At 34.8% G+C, this 20,825-nt stretch overlaps 1 protein-coding gene across 1 annotated transcript in view; it reads right to left on the reverse strand.

The window, feature by feature from the left end:
* Polr2B (RNA polymerase II subunit RpII140) overlaps window positions 1–20,825 on the reverse strand; it is a 203,190-nt gene that overhangs the window by 138,585 nt on the left and 43,780 nt on the right. Inside the window, exons 6-7 of the mRNA XM_090409695.1 lie at window positions 19,956–20,120; window positions 10,325–10,521 (exon numbers count right to left, since the gene is read on the reverse strand). Of these exons, the coding sequence (XP_090265821.1) occupies window positions 10,325–10,521; window positions 19,956–20,120 (362 nt within the window). The remainder of the gene's footprint in view (window positions 1–10,324; window positions 10,522–19,955; window positions 20,121–20,825) is intronic.

Below are 20,825 nucleotides of genomic sequence, written 5' to 3' on the forward strand. Positions count from 1 at the left end.
ATTTTTGTTATTAAGACTTATGTTTAAGACATTTTAGATGGGCAGTTTTGCTATAAAGACAGCAAGATTTGCTTTCTCTTTTTTTTTTGGGTTTGAACCCACAGATTTGTTAACTACTCAGCTAACTGGGTCAGCTATTTGCTGTTTATTAAAATATTATCACTGGTAAAGTTCCTAGATGGCTTTCATTTTCTGTTTGGTATGAATGCCAAAAGGAGTTTTAGTTTTGAATATGCAACACAGGACATGATGGTAATAAAATTTCTTAACTTTGACATTACTGTCCTCTCTTTATAAATGTCTACCATGGATGCCATCACCCCACAACAACAAAACTTCCTTTTCTCACACATTTTTTTTTCTTAGCTAACATACTTGAAACTGGACACTTTAAGCAGCAGGGCAACTTTTGCCAGCAGAATGAGGGCACTGTCATGGATCTCAAAGCTACACATAAACCTATTCTCCTTTTTTAAGATTTTCATACAGTAATTTAAGGGCACATGTTTTATGTTCAAAGATCCTTTAAAAAAATGCTTGGTTTAAAAATAAAAATAAAAAAAATAAAAAAAGGAGCAATTTGGCTGAATTGCACCGCTGACACCAACCAACATAGCTATATTGGTTGCTTATTCAGCATGTTATCAGTTTACATTAGAATAATAACTTTTCATTCTTTCCAGACAGATACTCATAACAAGTATTCCAATCGATTAAAAAAAAAAAAAAATGAGCTCATTGCATTGTTTTCTATCTACCAGATGATCTCACCCATTGACAATCTTTCACCACCACCTACTTCAAAGTAATTATCACTCACCCTTGGGCACAGAGCTATTACTATCTATCAAACTTCAATAAGAATTACAGCAACTCAGAAACATTTTCCTTATCAAAATATCCCTATGGTGAAAAACAATCACAAGCCTAATAACAAATTAAACCAAACCAGTGACATAATTGAAAAACATAACTTTATTAAAAACATAAACAGTACTCACTGATAATGTTGACAGAAACAAACAATGTGAATACAAAAAAGAAATATGACTGAATTCAAATAAGCCAAGATGTGAATATAGAAAATATTTTCCTTATTCACATACCCAAAGACCAAATACAATTGTTACGGCATTTGTACAAGCTTTGGAAGCCTGGGACAACTTGTTTGTTGTAATGGTATTTAGCGCTGATATTCTCAACATTATACAAATTTTACTATCAAACTGCACCCTTTCAAACTCAATTTCATTTAGAAAACAAGAAAAAAGTCTAGCAGAATCAAGTTAGTTAGAAGAGCAAGGAGAGTTATTGAGTGCTACAACCAGCTTGTGAGCAAGAAATGTTTGCATGATGGTCACTGTATGAACAGACACACATTGACATACAATACAAGTCCACAATCAGACTATCCCCATGCACTTGGGAGAGCCCATTGCTGTTCCTTCCTCTTGCTTGTAAGAGAAAGGAACAGCAATTTGCTCTCCCTTATCACCAAACTTAGCCAACCTTTTTCTGCAACACCTTGAAGAAAAAATTTTCACATTCATTTGAACCTAAACCAAAAATTTGGCTACAATATGTTGATGACGTCTTTGCCGTCTGGAGTGATTCTGAACAAGAGCTATACCTGTTTCTAGATAAGATCAACATTCTTCATCCTTGCATCAAATTCACACTAGAAAAAGAATTTTCACAAGGTATCTCCTTTCTGGATTTAACATCCAATGAAAACAAGATGATTCCCTTTCCACTTCTATCATAAGCCAACATTTTCAGGTCGTTACATTCCCAATTCATCTGCTCACCATCCATCTCAAAAATAACAATCCAAAAACAACTCAAAAGAAAAAAAAAAATCAGTCACTTCCCCACACATCAACCTAGACAAGAACAAGGGATTCCCATACCATGTGTCAAAGGCATCTCCGAACGTCTGTCAAAAATTATGAAGAAATACAAACTTGCAGCTTCCTACAAACAAATCAACCAGATCTATAATTTGCTACCTTCTCCTAAAGATAAACTCTCACCTTTAATGCTACCTGGCATTTATAAAGTTCCATGTTCCTGTAAGATGTCTTACCACAGAGAGACAGGAAGATCTATTAGTAAACACATCTCTGAACATCAAGACCATATCCGTCTTATTAAACCGCACAAATCTGGCCTCGCACAACTCGAAAACCCAAACTATAGGATCCAATGGCAAAACACCAAACTTCTACATAGATCCTTATATAAACATGAGCATTTATATAAAGAAAGTGCTGAAGCCCTACATCACAGACCAAATTTAAACCATAATGACGTTCTTACTATCCCTAAAGTCTTCTAGGAAATTGTCATCCTTAATTATGTAAAATAAATTTATGTATGTCGTTTTATTTTAATTTAATCTAAGTTATTTTTTATCAGATATATTTTAATTTAATTCTATAACATGCTACTGCATGCATAGTGGGATTCCATTGTAAGCATGCACCCTATAACTGTATATTATTCCTGTATATATTACTGATGATGATGTCCCAAGATACTTAGGACAAAATATTTACTAATTGAAAATGTAATTACTGTGGTTTACATGTATATGTTTAGTTATGTACTCCACAGGTTTCATTATTTAATAGAGCTTTACACAAAAGCTGATATTCATTCATTTTTTTCATTTTTGGTTTCTGATGGTAAAATTAGACAAGATGCACAAAGTACATTCACACAAGAAAAACCATTTTAAGCCAAACAGCCTGGGTTGGTGGGCTTGCCAAAGTTACATTTCTGCACTTTCAGGAGTGATACTTGCATCAGTTAAGTCAATTTTTGTAATATTCAATATATTTTTTTATTTTTTTATTTTTATTTTTTTTTTTTTTTTGTCCAGTATAGAATACACTAAGCTGAAAGCAATACACTAAGCCGAAAACAATACTGTCTGAAGAAATAACGATACCAGTAGAATGTGATATCTGCAACCTGCCCATCCATATTGCTAACAATATCAGACTGGATGTAGCCGGAGTTCTTACCAAAGCTAAACCACCAAAAACCAACCTATCTAACGAAGAACTAAAAGCTCTACAAGAAATGAAGAACAACAGAAAAATAGTAATCACCGAAACAGATAAGGGAAATGCCACTGTGGTTCTCAACCAAACGGACTACGCAGGTAAGCTTTCAACTTTACTGTTAGATCGTTCTACCTACCTCCCCATTGAATATGATCCCACCAGCTCCCAAATCAAAACACTCCAAAGGCTCCTTAAGAAGGTTACTTTTTGGCCTGAGGAAGTGACTAGCAGACTAAAACCTTTCAACTCTAGACCCCCCACACACACCACCAAATATATGGACTACCAAAAATCCATAAGCAGAATGTGCCATTACATCCCATTGTGGATGGCACTGATTTCCCCCCATATGCAAATTAGCCAAACATTTAGTCAAAGTGCTCACACATTATACTGGAAACACACCATCACACATTAAAAACTCAGCCTACTTTAAAGCCAGTATAGAGAACCTCTCACTCCAACTTCTTCTTCTCCCGTAGTCCGAAATTAACCATTGGGTCATTCATGGCTGGTAGGTGATACTCTTTGCTAACCTCCTCCAGTCGTCTCGGTCTCTTGTTCTTGATGTCAGTTGAGAAAGGGAAGGATTTGTCCATTTTTTGATGTTATCAGTTCATTTTAATAGAGGTCGGCCACTCATCCTAGATCCCGGAATGATTCCTTCTAGTGCTTGCTTTGGAATGCCATTAGCCCTCTCCACATGTCCAAACCATTTCATGTCTTCTTCTGATGACTGTCAGAATATTTTCCCCTTTTCTCCCGTCTATTGAATCAATCAGTTTTCGGACATTTTCATTGGTTTCGTGAGCAGTATAGGGAATTCTCAAACGTCTTCTGTAAGTTTTCATTTTGAAAGACAGGAGTCTCCTCTCATCTTCTTTCAATAAAGTCCAGGCCTCACAACCATACAAGAGGACAGAATTCACCAAGGTGTCAATTAGTCTTAGTCTGGATTGCTATTCTGTTATCTCCCCACAATGGTTTTAACTTCTCTAGGGCCACGGTTGCCTTAGCAATTCGGTATTTAATGTCGGTTTTTGAACGACCATCTCGACTCAATGTGCTTCCTAGATAAGTGAACTTCTTTGCATTCTCAATTTGCTTATTGTCAATTTGTATCTTTAAGAATTCAATGTCTGATTTTGAGGTTATCATTTTGTTTTTTGTAGGTTTATGTATAATCTATTTTTTTTTAATGTTCCGAAAACACAGCTGGTTATCTCTTGCAATTCTTCTTCACTTTCTGCCAGAAGATCGATATTGTCAGCAAAACGCAAGTTATTTATTCTTAGTCCGCCAACTACTATTCCAGTGTCATATTCATAAAGAGCTTCATCTATGATATATTCCAGAAAACAATTAAAAAGAAGAGGGGGACAAGATGCATCCCTGTCTTACCCCCCCCCCTTTCTGCCTGGAATGGTTCGCTGCTGTGATTTTTAATTTCAATTCTCATATCAGATGAGGAATAAAGAAATTTAATAAATCTAATGATTTTGTTGTCAATACCATAATGTTCTAAAATTTTCCATAATGCCTCATGCCATATTGAGTCAAAAGCTTTTTGAAGGTCTAAAAAGTTATGACAGATTATTTTGTTATGTTCTATGTATTTTTCGCCTAATATGTGTATTGTAAAAATATGGTCAATTGTACTTCTGGACTTCTGGAAACCTGCTTGTTCATCTGATAGTCTGCTTTCTATTTTCTTTTCGATTCTTGACAGTAGTATTTTTAACAGGATTTTGTTTGGATGACTAATAAGGCTTATTGTTCTATAGTTGCTACATTTATTGCTGTTTTCCCTTTTTAGGAATAGGTACAAGGACAGAAGTCCGCCAATCAGAGGGCCAAGTCTCTGTGTTCCATACATCCTGGAATAAATTTAGCAAGGTGTCTATGATGATGTCACCTCCTTCACATATCAGTTCTGCTGTGACACCATCACTTCCCAGTGATTTTCCTATTTTTGAGGAGCTAACTGCTGCAATAACTTCTTCTTTTAATATCAGGTAATCTCCTTCCTCCGAACCTCCTGGCAAAATTCCATCCAAAATATCATCAGTCAGTTGAGGGTCCTTTTGAAAAAGCTTGGTTGCATAACATTTCCATCTATCAACTATTTTCTGGTTATCTGTGATAGGAGTTCCATCTTCATCTTCTATGCTACAATTAATTGCGGTAAAAGGTTTGATTAACTTATTGATAATTTGAAAAGCACTTTTAGAATTATTTTTATTTAAGTCCTCTTCTATATTTTTGCATTCATCCAATATCCATAAGTTTCTAGCATGTTTAATTTCTTTTTTAATAATCTTAGTAATATTTTTATACTGTTCTTTATTATCACTGCTATTAATATGAGATTTCAAATATCTTCTTTCGTCGCATAGGTCCAAAATATTTTTGTTTATCCGTGGTTTATTTATTTTCCTTTTGTATCCAAAGATTTCTTCAGCTGTCTCAGTTATCTTTAGTGAGAAGTATTTGGGTTTAGATTCGATACTATTATATTTCTTGAAGCTTGTGTCAAAAATTTGTTTTAATTTGTATTTATAATTTGGGGATCTTTTAATTTTTCTATATTATATCTTTTATGAGTTGATTTTGTGGGTAATCTTTCCCTCATTTTCATATTCACAGTTGCGATGACCATGTTGTGGTTCGCTGCCAATATCGGCTCCAAGAAATGATCTGGTTCTTGTGAGGTTGATGGAATTTTTAAATCTTGTGCTTACAAGGATAAAGTCAATTTGGTTGTGTGTTTTACCATCAGGGGAAGTCCATGTCCATCTTCTGGAAGGTTTATGGGGAAATAGAGTGTTAGTAATGGTAAGTTCATTTTGTGAGGCAAAATTGATCGATTCAAAACCTCTTTCATTTGTCTCCCCATAGCCATACGGTCCAACAAATGGGAGATAATCCTTGCCGATGTCTGTTCCGATTTTGGCATTTCAATCGCCCTGTACAATCAAAAGGTCTTTTTTATTCACTCTGGTGATTGTTGCATTAAGTTGGCCATAAAACTCCTCTACTTCAGAATCCTCGTGATCTGTGGTTCGGGCATAGACCTGTATAATGGTGATATTGAGTGGTTTTCCTCTCAAGCAGACTAGAGCAATTCTGCTATTGATAGGGTTGAATTCCATGACAAAAATTTTGTGATGATTTGTGTATCAAAAACCCGACACCTTTTCCGCTGCAGTCACATCCGGAGTAAAAAAGCAAAAGCTCACTCCAACACACTGACATAATGGTCAGTTTTTATGTCTCCTCCTTATTCATAAATGTCCCACTCAAAGATACCCTAGATCTCATCCAAGCCAAATTTCCTCCCGATATCTCAGTCCTGTTTCAGTTCACCATGAACTCAGGTTATTTCGTTTGGCAGGGAAAATTCTACAAACAGATAGAGGGTACAGCCATGGGTTCTCCCCCCCCCCCAGCAAAGTTCTTTATGGAGATTTTTGAAGAAAAAGGCCTTAAACTCAGCCCCACAAAAACCCACTGTCTGGCTGCGCTACATGAATGATGTGTTCTCTATTTGGTCACATGGCTTAGATACACTCCACAACTTCCTAACACACTTAAACAATCAACACCCCCAGAATCCAGTTCACCTTGGAAAAAGAAAACAACAACAGTTCTCCTTTTTCTAGACACTGATTACACACCAACCTGATGGATCCATGGCTTTCTCTGTTTACAGAAAACCGACCCATACAGGTAGATATATTCACCAACAATCATCCCCCCCCACAACAATATGGGATTATAGAAACCCTATATAACAGGGGCAAATTAATCTGTTTAGACAACAATACCCTAACTACTGAACTTAACCATATCCTTAACACCTTCTTAGTCAATGGCTACAACCCCGCAAAAAATCCAGAAAATATTAAAACCAATTAACCACAACCTCTCTCCCCTTCTTAACAGAGATTACACTAAATCTCTCACCATTTCGTATACTGGGGGCACATCTGAAAATCTCACAAAAATCCTAAAAAAAATATGACCTGACTACCTGTTACAAACCACATAAGAAATTGGCATCCCATATCTGCTCCACCAAAGACAAGCCACGTCCCTTAGACGTACCTGGAGTATATGAGTTCCCTTGCAGCTGTAAACTGTTCTACTATGGCCAAACAAGCAGGACAACTAATGTCAGGATATCTGAACACAAAGACTACATCCGGTTTCACCAATACAATCACTCAGGACTTGCAGACTATGTACTAGATACCCACCACAGAATACGCTGGAAGAAAGCCACTTTACTACACCGTGTCTAATCCTTCTGGTCAAAACAAACAAAAAACTCTTTCATGGAATAAGATCATCTATTCTATGAAAGCACAAGTGGCAAGCAAAATCTGGAGTGATATTAGCAATAAATTCACATTCCCACTGAGGGAAAAAGAACAAGTATATTTACAAAATAAACCTAAAAAAGAAAAAAGGAAGCAAGAAATCCAACTACTATATATACCAATAGAATTCAAATATATCTAAAAAATCAGAAACATTGCAACTTTATACAAGCAAAACAAGTGCAAGAGTCTCAATTAAAATCTACAGCTAGAAGTAGGAACAAATGGTTTCAGGAAACAATGGAATTAATCTGCTATCATTACCAAAATGACATCATTCTGAAGTTTTTATGATGCGACAGAAGAAAAATGAAATGGCTCCTATACTTTCCTTTCTAACAACTTTAAAAAAAGTTTATCTTTTTTATTATTATTATTTCCCCTGATTGTCGTTTATTTTGATCTATCTTTTAATTTTACCTTTCTTACCACTTATCCTAGTTCTTTACCTAGAGAATTATCCTTTCTCAGCAACTCTCCTTCCCACCCACCCACACACACTCGTGCACTGCACAATTTATCCCTAAGCCCACCTTTATTGAGCTTTATATTCCCATGAAAGAGTTTCCTTTATATTTGTTCCTTTTTTAGAACAGGAAATAAGCATTTAGTAGCTCACATTTGCAGAATAACATTAGCAAATGTAAAGGCATATACCTATGTATCCCTGACAGTCAACCTTCTCTAACTACTCATCCCTGAGACACCATATGGATGTAAAAAGGACAAATTAACAACACTTACTGCTCTCTTCTTTAAAAGCATACTTTAAAAACAAATAAAATAAAATAATTTAAAAAATAAAAAAAGCACTGTCTAGAGTGTGAACAGAATCCAGTTTTGGGTAACTTTTCTCTGAAATGAAGAGAACCCCCTCCCGAGCCAATTAAGTTTCCTAGGATGAACTCTAGAATAATTAGAAGTATCTCCTTAAACACTCTCTCCCCTTCAAGAAAGAAAATTATCTTCCTCTTTCCTATCTGCTCTCTTAAAGCCATATTCTCATTAGTCTGCCAATTTTCACCACAAAGCAAGAAATGTTTAGACCCTGGAAACAGTCTGAAACATAGAACAGGATGCATCCCCATGGATGTGCAGATAATAAGAGTACTCAAACATAATGGCAAGCAACAAAAGGAATCAGTTATAGAAATACTGATGCAAGACTGCTGAAGCCAGATCAATTTTGATTATAAATGAATACAACCTTTTCTGTTCTTGGTAGGTGAAAGAAAGTCCAATACCAGTGATGAAAAGTCACTAACACAACATCAGTAAAACAGCAATCTGGTATTCGTTCAAATAAAATTTGTTAATACTAATATTAAATGTACTATTTTCTATAAACATCTTTATTTTGTAATTTTGTATGCCCTTTGTAAGTTCTTGGAAATGCTTGGAAAGAAGTCAACAGATACCATAGTGTGAGGAACAAACAGCCATAACACCCACCTTAATAAGATGTACGGCCTCCTTTTGCTGTGATGACTGCAGCAAGTGTACAATAGTAATCAATGGGAATTTTGGATCATTCTTCCTGTAGGCATGTGATGAGGTCTGGACTGTTGTGGGACAGATGTCCCTTGACCTCACCCAACACTCCAATTCATCCCACTGATGTTCAATAGGGTTGAGATCAAGGCTCTGTTGAGGCCAGCTAAGTGTGATGACATTCATGTCCACAAACGCATTGTCTTGCTGAAAGAGACAATAGTCAGTTCCATAGAAATGCTACAAAGTAGACAATGCATGTCCAGAACGTTCAGATACCTCTTAGAATTCAATGTTTGCGGCACCACAAACAAAGGTCCGAGAACAAACCAGGAAAAACAGGACTATGGCACCACATTGCCACCTATGAATTTCATAGTTGGCATTAAGACTCTGGTAAGAGATATTCAACAACCATCTACAACACCCACCCATTCATTCATTGCTCCATAATAGCTTTCCAAGCTTCCACGTCCCACTGTACATGCTATGTGCACCACTGAAGATGACGGTGCATGTTGGTTCCGGTAATGTAGGGCTTGTATATTGAGGTCCTGCCATGGAAACCCATGTTATGAACCTCAGTTCTGAATGTTTTTCTGCAGAACTCCACATTCAATGTGTCAGCCAACAAATGGCAGTTTTTACATATTACCTTTCATAGTACTCTGCGGTCATGTCTGGTGAGTGGGTTGGATCATCCACTGCGGGTAGCACTTGCAGTTGACTCCATGCACTTCAATCTTCTGAGATTTTTCTATTTTCTATAAACATCTTCGTTTTGTAATGTTGTATGCCCAAAGAAGTCACTTCTGGTCCAATTTGTCAACAATTTGCCAAACAGCTAAGCCTGCAACATGGCATCCTAACACAATACCTCCTTTCAAACTCTGTCAGTTCCCTTTTTGCAGCCATTTCAACAAGACACAGTTGCACTGACTTGGGAGCATCATATACCTCTAATTTATACTGGCTACAAACATGTGACGTTACATGGCATAACACACATTGCCCATGGGGGGAGGGGTATCTGTTGACTTCTTTCCTAGCAGTGTAGTTATTATTTATCAGTGTATTCTGTTGCTGTTTCCTTTCAAAGCATTTTCCGATATCTGTCTGTATTCAACCACTACACATACACAATCTGGTAAAATATGTATTCATTTCTTTTTCCATAAATTTTAAAACAGCCTATGTTTTTATTAATCATATTTGCAGCTGCATTAGTGCCTGATTTCTTTCTTTTTTTTTATGATCATCTGTATCATAAAGACTGAAATTTCTAATAATAAAATATATTTATTTCTAATAATGAAATTATTTTAAAATATTGATAAAAATCAAGATGTGGAGTGCATAATAAGCTACATAAAAACTCACCCTAAGTAATAGGCTTTCTTAGTTTCACAAAAATCACTAACACCAACATGAGGAAGCATTTCTTTCTGAAGAATTTCTCGTGCATATTTAATACGTTTTTCTTTTGTAACACCAGGCCTAGCTCCACGTGCACCAATAAAATTAAGAGCAACATTCTGCTCTTGAATTACAAAAGCTTCATCCAGAGATGGCTTAACCTATAGATAATTAAAAAGAAATTATTTTCATCCACATTGCAACTAAAATAAATATGTAGATACATACATCCATATATACACCTGCAGTAAATACAGGAACTTTCTAATAAAGGAGGAAATTAACTCTTTTCAAATAAAGTAAGTTGCATCATAACCAACCACACAGGGCTATACAACAGAAAAACTAGTATCAGGTGTTCTGTACTTTTTTTTTTTTTCTTGGAGGAAGGGACTTAACTATTTGCACAGTCTATTTACAAAAGATTTACAAAATTTACACTGTTTACAAATGATCAGACTTTCTTCTAGGATCTGTGCAATGCTACTGAAATTTTCATTGTAATGTTTTCTCACCATTTACCATGCATCTATTTTTGGTTTTAGATAGAAATGCTTTTTTTTTTTTTTTTTTTTTTTTTTTTTGATAAGCCAGATGCACTACAAAACCATGAAGTGAAAATGTCAACATCTTTGTAAACTATGCATATTTCTCCAGTTGTTTGTACTTAAAGCAGGGGGTCTCAAACTCAAACGCAGCAAAGGGTCAGTCAATTAGATGTATATCAGACATCGGCCATATTCAATATTATTCTGTGAACCAAAACATAAACTAAAAAAAGAAAGGCTCTAAACAAAGGCCCTTTTGTTACTGGGCCTTTACGACTTAAGTAAACAGTTGCACCACCATTGAATGGTTATAAATTTTTAATTTATAACCATTTTTATTTTTAAATTTTAAAAAATATAACAACTTTAGAAAATATAAGTTCAATTACATTTTATTCATACTTTAAGAAAATTATTTAAATACATAATTTTGACTTATAAAAATAAAGACTTTTATCTACAAGTCCTTTTTTTAATTTGATTTTGATTCTGAAACCTGACATCTTTTCCTCTGTACTAACATGTCAATATCTGTTTTTTTGTTTCGTGTTGCAACATGAAGTATTGCATTTAATCAAGAATCTTTTATCCGTGAGCGGAACTTTGACTTATTAAGTTTCATAATTGAAAATAATTGCTCACATAGGTGCTTCCAAAGATTGACAACATTTTTGCACAATAAATTTTTTATTTGGGATATTCACTTCCGAGGTATTCATAAAAATTTGGTATGCCAACTTCGTTATATTTATTTTTTAGTTCACTATTGCACTGGAGTTCAATTACTTCCATTTGTAATTCTTCTTCAACATTTTCAGTATTAATTAAAAAAAGTAAACTGAATAAATCCCCTGGGTGTGATAATATTCCGGCAGAGCTGCTGAAAGCTTTGACTGGCAATAATAACAACTATTTAGTGGAATCCATTCAGTACATCTATAAAACAATACAATTACCTGAAGTTTTTACAACCTCTATCTGCATACCAATTCCAAAGGAACACAATGCATAAAATTGTGAGGATTACAGAACTGCGAGCCTAATATCCCATGCATCTAAAATTATTTTAATCTTCGTTAACAAATAAATTGAAAGAGCCATAAGCAGTGAATTGAGTGAACAACAGAAAGGCTTCAGAAGAGGAATGGGAACCATTAATGCTATCCTGGAACTAAAAATACTAATAGAAAGATCACTTGAAAGAAATAGGAACATTTACATATGCTTCATAGACTTTCAGAAGGCTTTTGACCGGGTAAAACATAATAAAATGTTAAATATATTACATAAATTAGACATAGAAGATCATGTACTTAAGATTATAAAAATGATTTACACCAAACAGAAAATGCAGCTGTTTAACTCTGAGACTTCTGAAGTGAAAATAAAAAGAGGAGTTAGACAAGGTTGTATCCTTTCACCAAATCTATTTAATATCTATAGTGAGACAGTGATGAAAAAGATTGAAAAACAAAAAACAGGAATTAGTATCAATGGTATAAATACAACAATCTTAGATATGCTGATGATACCATTCTAATAGCAGAAAACAGAAACAAATTAATCAAATTACTGCAGCTACTAATTGAAGAAGGTAAAGAATTTGGATCAGATATTAATGCAAAAAAAAACAAATTTATGAAAATCTCAAAAGAAAGCAGATCCGAGCCAGAAATATTCATAAACAATATGAAATTTGAACAGAGAACAGAATACAAATATTTAGGCACCTACTTTACTGCAGATGGAAAGCAAGATAAAGAAATAAAAATAAGAACAGCCATAGCTAATGATGCATTCCGGAAAAATAAACATCTGCTCAGAAGTTCTGTGAGTATCGAGACAAAGAAAAGAATGATAAGAACATTAGTGTGGCCAATTTTCACATATGGAAGTGAGACCTGGATATTCAAAAAGAGAGTAAGGCAACAAATAATGGCCTTTGAAATGTGGTGCTATAGGAGAGCTCTGAAAATCCCATGGACAGAACATGTGACAAATACAGATGTTCTACAGAGAATGAGAACAATGTTATTGTTATTATTTACAGAGTAGCACCCAAGCCAATAAAGATGATCATAAAAGGATCACATTAAAAAAAAAGTGTTTCATAATAGCATGATTAGCATTTTTTTTTTCTTTTTTTCTCCTCCCTTATCCTTGGGGATAAAGAAATCCACACTTAATACAAAGTATATATTCCTGTTTTAATCCTTTGTCCAGGCATAAGCTAACAAAAGTTTGTCCACAGCAACCAATAGTTAGTCATGAAAATGCTTCATGTGCAAACTTGTTTGTTTATGCTTGCATAAAGGATTAAAAATGGAAATCATTTCATGCCAAGTATGATGATTTTTGTGTTGGCTTTGTAATGCCAAAAAACTAATCAGCCAAAATGCTTTATATTAAGTTTAACAGCTGATTCTGATTTCAGATGAAGTGTTCAACTCAGTATAAAAAAAAACTATCTTAATTATTCTAGCTGACTCAGAAATTATACCAAATATATCAAAATAATTTAATCAAATATTATTTATAGTAATTATATACATGAGTAATCATTGAACAGTAAATAATTATTTCCCTCTCATATTCTTTATTTCAATAAAGAACTTTTATTATTAAAAGACCAGAAGATAAATGATAAAATATACAAAGAGCCAACAAGTTTCATTAGCCACTGTCTAGCAATTTCAAGGCTGAACTGGTGTGAAAACAAATGCATTAAGTTACATTTAAAACATACACTTTAGTAACTGTTAGGCCGTTACATTTGATCATTCGTGTTTGATGACGTGCATGTGTTTGAATGCTTCAGTCAGAATCCGGTACATGACCATGTGTTGTGTAGTTTTTTGCATATTGTAATTCTGTCGAACTGAGAGAGATGATGAGATTTTTCCATATGTCTTTAAGAATAATACCTTGATTTCTATTTAAATTATTGCCTGTGCGTAGTACCACAGCTGTTTCTTTTAAAGTTCTGTGTCTGTAGTCATTCTCGATGTAAGGCATAGAACTGTTTTTCCAATCTATAACATGATTTGATATTGAAAAATGATGAGCTAAACCAGATGTGATGATTCTATTATGATTGACATCCCCCACATGTTCCTTCTGTCTTATTTCTAAACTTTTAGAAGTCTGACCAATGTAAGAAAGGCCACACATGCATGGAATTTCATATACTCCAGGACATTTGAAGAAAGGTACCTCATCTTTGGGTGATCCACAGTTCTCTGTGGGTGAACTATGCAGAGTAGTTAAATTATTATATTAATGCTGTACTGAATACTCAGTTTAGAGATTCTTTATTGAAAGAAGAAAGAGAAAACAAAGAGAAGAAACAAACTTGTCGAGTCTTCCAGCAGTAAATCACTCAAAAGCATTTACTGCATCCTTGTAATATGAAGATTAACAGTTCTTACACAACATAATGCAGGCACATATATTAACACAATTTCTTCTATTCTAATTAACTAAAGACAGGAAATATCAACAGTTGCTTTAGTTTCAGTAATTAAACAAATATTTCTATGAGAAGTACTTTGAATAGCTGTTTTTTCAATTGCTTTCATTAGACCATGTCCATGCACTTAATAAAACTGCAGTTTTATTCCTTGATTACAATTATGGAAAACCTCAATCAATATTATTCAAATTTTCCATCTCTCTCTCTCTGTCATACCTGTACTTTAATCTATTAATATTAACAGACAAAGCACTCTCTCTCTCTCTCTCTCTCTTGTTTCTTAGTATTTGTGAAGTTTTTTTATAACTGCATAACAGTTGTCATTAGTCCTTATCCTTACTGTTTTGTCTACTATTTTGTTTATCTACACCTGAACAAATCCTGTGCAATTAGGATGAAACATCATTTATATATATCTCTTCTATTTCTTTCTCCCAGGCCATGTGGTCCTATAAACTTTTCGTTTTCTTTTCCACATCCTATTTTGGCATTAAAGTCACCACCAAAGAATGTGTATGTTGACTTGTAATTTAATGCCTGTTCAAAAGATTCATGTAAAAATTTTCTATTTCTTGATTATCAGCTACAGATGTTTGAGTATAGCAGGATATTAATTTTATTGTTATACTGTTCTCTATTCCAATTAGGAGTACACCTATTCTTTCAGATATGATGTTACAAGAAAGGATCGACTTGGTGAGCTTAGATTTAACAATGAAGCCCACTCCGCCTTGTCTGCCATTGTTTGAGGATGCTCCAAGGAGTATTTGTGAGCCATCGTACCATCTTGTTGTCAGTTCTTTCAATCTTTTTGTTTCATTCACTAGCAAGATATCTAAGTTGATACTGATTAGTTCTTTGATTAATAAATCTATTCTGTAGTCTCTTGCCAAAGTTGGAGTATTGAGGGTACCAACTGCCATTTTCATAGATTTAAGAGGTGGCCTGTTTTTATCTGCGAGATTCTTAGCACCTGGCCTCACTCAGTGCCTTACCACCGCTGTAGAAAGGGGAGTGTGGGCCGCACAGGACTTAGGGCCAGTTTCTGTTGTTGCAGTAGTGGCATTTTTGCTGTGGTCACATATACAGGGTGTTCGGGATAAATTTGACATATTTATAATTAATTATATTTTTCCGTAAGTTACATGTATTAACACACACTTCTCTTCATTTAAAAGTTTGGACCCTTCTTCATTCATATACAAGATGTCAGAAAGGATGGATAGCTGGAACCCACCTGAATCATGGAAGAGAATAACTTGTATCATGATGATTCGTGCCCGCCATCAAAATAAGGATATTACGACTGCTGCCCAATGCTCCCTGAATACAGTAAAAACAATCAGGCATGAACTAGAGACTTGCAATGGTGACTACGAGGATGTAGCAAGAAGAAAGATCCCTAGCAGACGATCTGATTGCGTTCGTACAGCAGAATTCCTCGCAAATCTGCAGGAACAGGTGTTGAAGAACCCTGGCATTGGAATTCGGGCTTTGTTCGTGGAGTTGCTAACTGTAGTCAAGCCCTGGATAACAAGGGTAGCCAATGGTAGGCCGTATGTATGGCAGCAGGATTCGGCCCCTTGCCACACCTCTGGGAAAAGTCAAAAATGGTTGTCTGAAAATTTCTATGACTTCACCAGTCCAAATGTTTGGCCTCCAAACTCCCCAGACCTTAACCCCATGGATTATTTTGTATGGGGCGCAGTTGAAAAAGACACCAATCGCACTTCCAGTAATACAAAAGCCCAGTTAATGGATAAAATTAAAACAGTTTTTGCGGCCCTTCCCAGGGAGACTGTAGCATCAGCTTGTTCGAGGTTCCGAAGCAGAATTGAAGCTGTGATCGATGCTAATGGTGGTTATTTTGAGTAAATCTTGTTGATAGTATTGTAATTAACTCTGCCTGTAATGTTTTTTTGTCAATTCATTAAATTTAATAGATACAAAGAAGATTTTCTTTTTCCTTACGAAACTGTCAAATTTATCCCGAACACCCTGTACACTTCTCCTGACTAGGGTTCTCAAGTGTTCGCCAGAGCTCTATTAGTGGTGTTTTGTCCAGGTCCGATAATGGTTAGGATTCCCAACACTCCAAGGTGCACCACGGAGGAAGAAATGGACTTTGCACCCCATCTTTGTTATATTCCCATGATTTCTCAACTATTTGTCATAAAGTGAAGATCAGATCCTGACAGCTTCTAGTTGGGCTGAATCCAGCTTGTTCTTCACCAAGCTTTTCTTCCACAATCCTTCTCAACCATTTCTCAGTTATACTTGCATAAATCTTACCAGGAATACTCAGTAGAAAAATACCTCTGTAATTCTCATATTTAGTTTTATTTCCCTTTTCATATATGGTTACTATGAGGGCTATACTTCAACCATCTGGAATTCATCATCTGTCCAGGCCTTCTGAACTATGCAGTATAGCCACTATAGATTTTTATACCTCCTTACTTGAGCATTTCTAGTAGAATATCAACTATTCCTGTACTTTTCAGGACTTTTGATGGCTTTTTTTTTCTACTTCAAGTAGAAAATATGTATTTCAAACTGCATTCCTGTTGAGTGTTTCTTACCACTGTACTGCCATCGCTGCTTGTTTCATTTAGCAATTTTTTGAAGTAATTACTCCATACTTCAAGGATATCTTTTTATCCAGTTTTCATGTCACCTTAATCATCTCTAATTCCTTTTACAGCACTCTTTCCTCCATTTCTAAGCTTCTTCAATAACCTCAAGAATATCTTGCCACCTTCTTGATATTTACTTTCTATGTTCTTACCAAAGTCTTCCCATGACCTTTGTTTAGCTAGTTTCGCTTTAAAACTTTCTTAGATGTTCTTCTTTTCAATATGAAATTCAATTTTATCCTGTTAAGACTAAATGGTGATCATTTTCAATTTCAAATCCTCGGTACATGTTGGTGTCCTGCACCAGGGAAAAAACATCACTATCAACAATAACATAGTCGATGAGACTTTTTTTATTCCTTGCCTCTTCTTTCCATGTGAATCTGTGCACATTTTTATGTTGGAACATGGTGTTAGTAATAACCATCCATGTCCTGAGCAGAAATCCAACAGGTATTTGCATTATTATTAGCTTTGCTCTTTTCAACAAATTTTCCCAAAATATTTTTGTATGTCTCACAATCATTTTCTACTCTGCTATTTAGATCCCCAACAAGGACCAACTTTTCCTTTTTCATTGTGTATCTGTTGCTTTCTCTAAAGCATCAAAAAATTCCTCCACTTCTACCTTAGTAGAACCTTTTGTGGGACCATAAGCACAAATAAGTCTCATTGTCCAGTTCCCATTCTGCTATTTGCCCACATCACTCTATTTGAGACTGCCTGCCATTCAATAAGATTAGCCTCATATTTAGTGTTGAATACTATGGCAACTCCTTTTCCTTGATTATCATTGCCTGAATATAACATTTTGCATTTATTGCTCAGAAAGATCTCACCAGTTTTCGTCTTTTTTTTGTTTCTGTCACCTCTATTATGTGGATCTGGTACTTATCTAATTCCTCAGCTAACTCCATTTCTTTGCCATTCAGGCTTCTTATGATATACCGCACCTTTATATTAGCAGTGACATTTTGATGTATAGCATGTAATTTTTTACACATTTACCAAATATACTAAAGAGTACTGACACCTATTGTTTTACAAAATAAGCATTGTTTGTTGGTAAGAGCTACATTAATATCTGTAAATCTGATTTTAAAGGTGTTTAAAAAAAAAATGTTCCCCTTCTTTACAGTCCACAAAATCTTATATTGTTTGTTGGTAACTGTTTCTTTACTACAGAAACAAGATAACTGTTGCTTCACCAGCACAATACAATACAATATAAATTGCAATAAAATAAACAGCATTCAAACATCAATTACCAGCACAAATCTTTAAGTGAATGAAAATACTGCATGCATCTGATTTCAAAGAGTCATATGCAAAATGCTGAATGCTGGCTCCTTAAATGAAAAGAGTTCACAATTACTGAACTTCATCATCATCTTCCTTATACCCTCTTTTACCTTGCGGTGTCGAGGGTCCATTGATCATCGGACCTCACTCCGTTTACAGGATAAGGTGGTCAGCCTTATGCCCCGGTGTATCCTAAGGCCTGTAGTGTTGAGTTCTCAAGGCCAGTTTGCCTGCTTTGCAGGATGAAAAACCCCAGAATAAACTGGGGAAAAAACCCTGCTGTCCACGCCCAAGACTGGCTAACTTGGCTATGGTTGAGGAAGATCCTTCAGCTCCTCACGTCACCGATGGGAATCGAACCTAGGACACTCCTTACCCAGGCATATGGTTGCGAAGCGCATAGCCACTAGGCTAACTGCGTGGACCTTGTGTGATAAATTCTGATTATTAGTATCACAAGTTTCAATTTCACATTTTTGAATTCAAAAAGATCTTAGTCAAATGTATTTAACCACTCAACAAGTCATGGTGATAAGATGTCGACTATCTCACACTTATGCACGTTATTTCAATGATACTGCAAATTTAATGGCCACTTCACTTCAAGTTTCATCTGACAGATGTCATAGCCAGTTGGGTGTTATCCAGAATTTAATGGATACAAAAGGTATGCTAAGAAAATCTGACACATAATTTGAAAATTCTGCAATTAATATGTATGTTGTTCAATAATCATATCTGATAATTTATTAGATTTCAACATGAAACATATGACCTAGGGTGTGTATAAAGTTCTGTCAATATATAATACAATTGTTATATTTTTTTTTTTATTCAGAATGTAGCACTTAGAAGTGAAATTTATGTGATTAAAAAAAAAAAAACTTTAATTTTACAAGTATTAGATGTGAGTCCTGCTGGTCTAAATTCCACAGTTTGTTTAGTAACTGAAGGATGTCCAGGGCACAAGTAACCATTTTTCTATAAACTGTTTATATTAGAAAAATGGATTATTTGCATTTGGTTTTTTGGATTTTATATGACTGAGACTTATATGACATCAAAGAATGTGTTCTATGGCAAACTGATTGTATTGCAAGATTAAAACCTGGGTTTCCAGGGGAAATTGATCTTTGTGTGAGAATGGCAAACTCATCTTCAATAGAAAAAAGGTGTGATTCAAACCAATCTTTCTAACCAAAAGTTGCATCATGTTGCCTACTACTTAATAAATACTGAACAACTCAAAATTTTGGCCTTCCATCCTACTCTAAGATGCTAATAAGCGACTACCACCATGTCTCAATATTGGACTTAAGTCTTCACTGCATGCACTGCAAAATAGTTTTCATACTGCTTGATAATGCTGCTTCTTTATCATATGGCTAACTCTCCTGAAGAATATATTCTCAGAACATATTCAGGGTGTAATAGCAAACAAGTTTAACCCAATCTACCAAAAAAATACCTGTAACATGAATTGATGGCAAATTTCAAACCTCATAATGTAAACTTAATTATTCAGCACCATCATCTTCATATCTTGTACATCCCTTAAGGGTAAAGATGATCTTTCAAACTAAAATAAGCAAATGCATTATAAATTAAAATAATTTATAAATATTCAAAAGAATTACCATTTCCATCATTTCTGGATCTTCAAAATCATAAATTATATGCTCTAGAATGTCTCTGTCAGCAACAAATCCCAGAGCTCGAAATACTATCATTATTGGAATTTCTTGTTTGATATATGGCAGAATAGCTATGATTCTCTGGCCAATGGCACTTTTCCTTACTCCCTATAAAAAAAAAAAATGAAATATTCTAAGTAGTAAATCACTGGTAGCAAGTTTTGCACAGAATGATCATTTCCTAACAGAAGGAACTGTAAAAGGAGCTATACTTCAAAACATACCGACATAATATTAACACAATATAGTGAATTTTATATAAGTAAAATATGCTATTAAGTATGTATTTTAAGTAAACCACTGGAAAGAGTCATCACCATATGCTTGTTACATATTTTCTGCATATGTACTACAGGTGCTCTTGCAGATATCCTCAATGACAGACACTTTTTTTTATCATCAAGCATGTATTTGTATAATATAATCTGCTCATGCATCTCTATTGAAATTAATCAATTGGAAATTAGTTAAATAACTGATACAAAGCCACCTGAGAGGAGCTATTTATCAACTACATTTTTTGATGTGGCTTCCAGGGATGTGCATAACAGTCTATTACAAACACTTCTTTTTTTTCTTTCCTTTAGTGTTACATGGTGATCAGCATTCATTTTACACAAATTATAGACTCTACAACCATGTTATAAATAATTATTTTAATTTCCCGACGTTTCGACCTTCATATTAAGGTAATTATCTGGAGTATATATATATATATATATATATATATATATATATATATACAGAGACAAGCTAAATTATATTTCACGCAGTATGTCGAAGAGAATGATTTGATCAACGGTTATTCTACCG

This window comes from Typopeltis vanoorti, chromosome 20 (genome assembly GCF_054136105.1).
Source record: "Typopeltis vanoorti isolate ZY-2024b chromosome 20, IOZ_Tvanoo_1.0, whole genome shotgun sequence".
NCBI classification, from domain to species: Eukaryota; Metazoa; Arthropoda; class Arachnida; order Uropygi; family Thelyphonidae; genus Typopeltis; species Typopeltis vanoorti.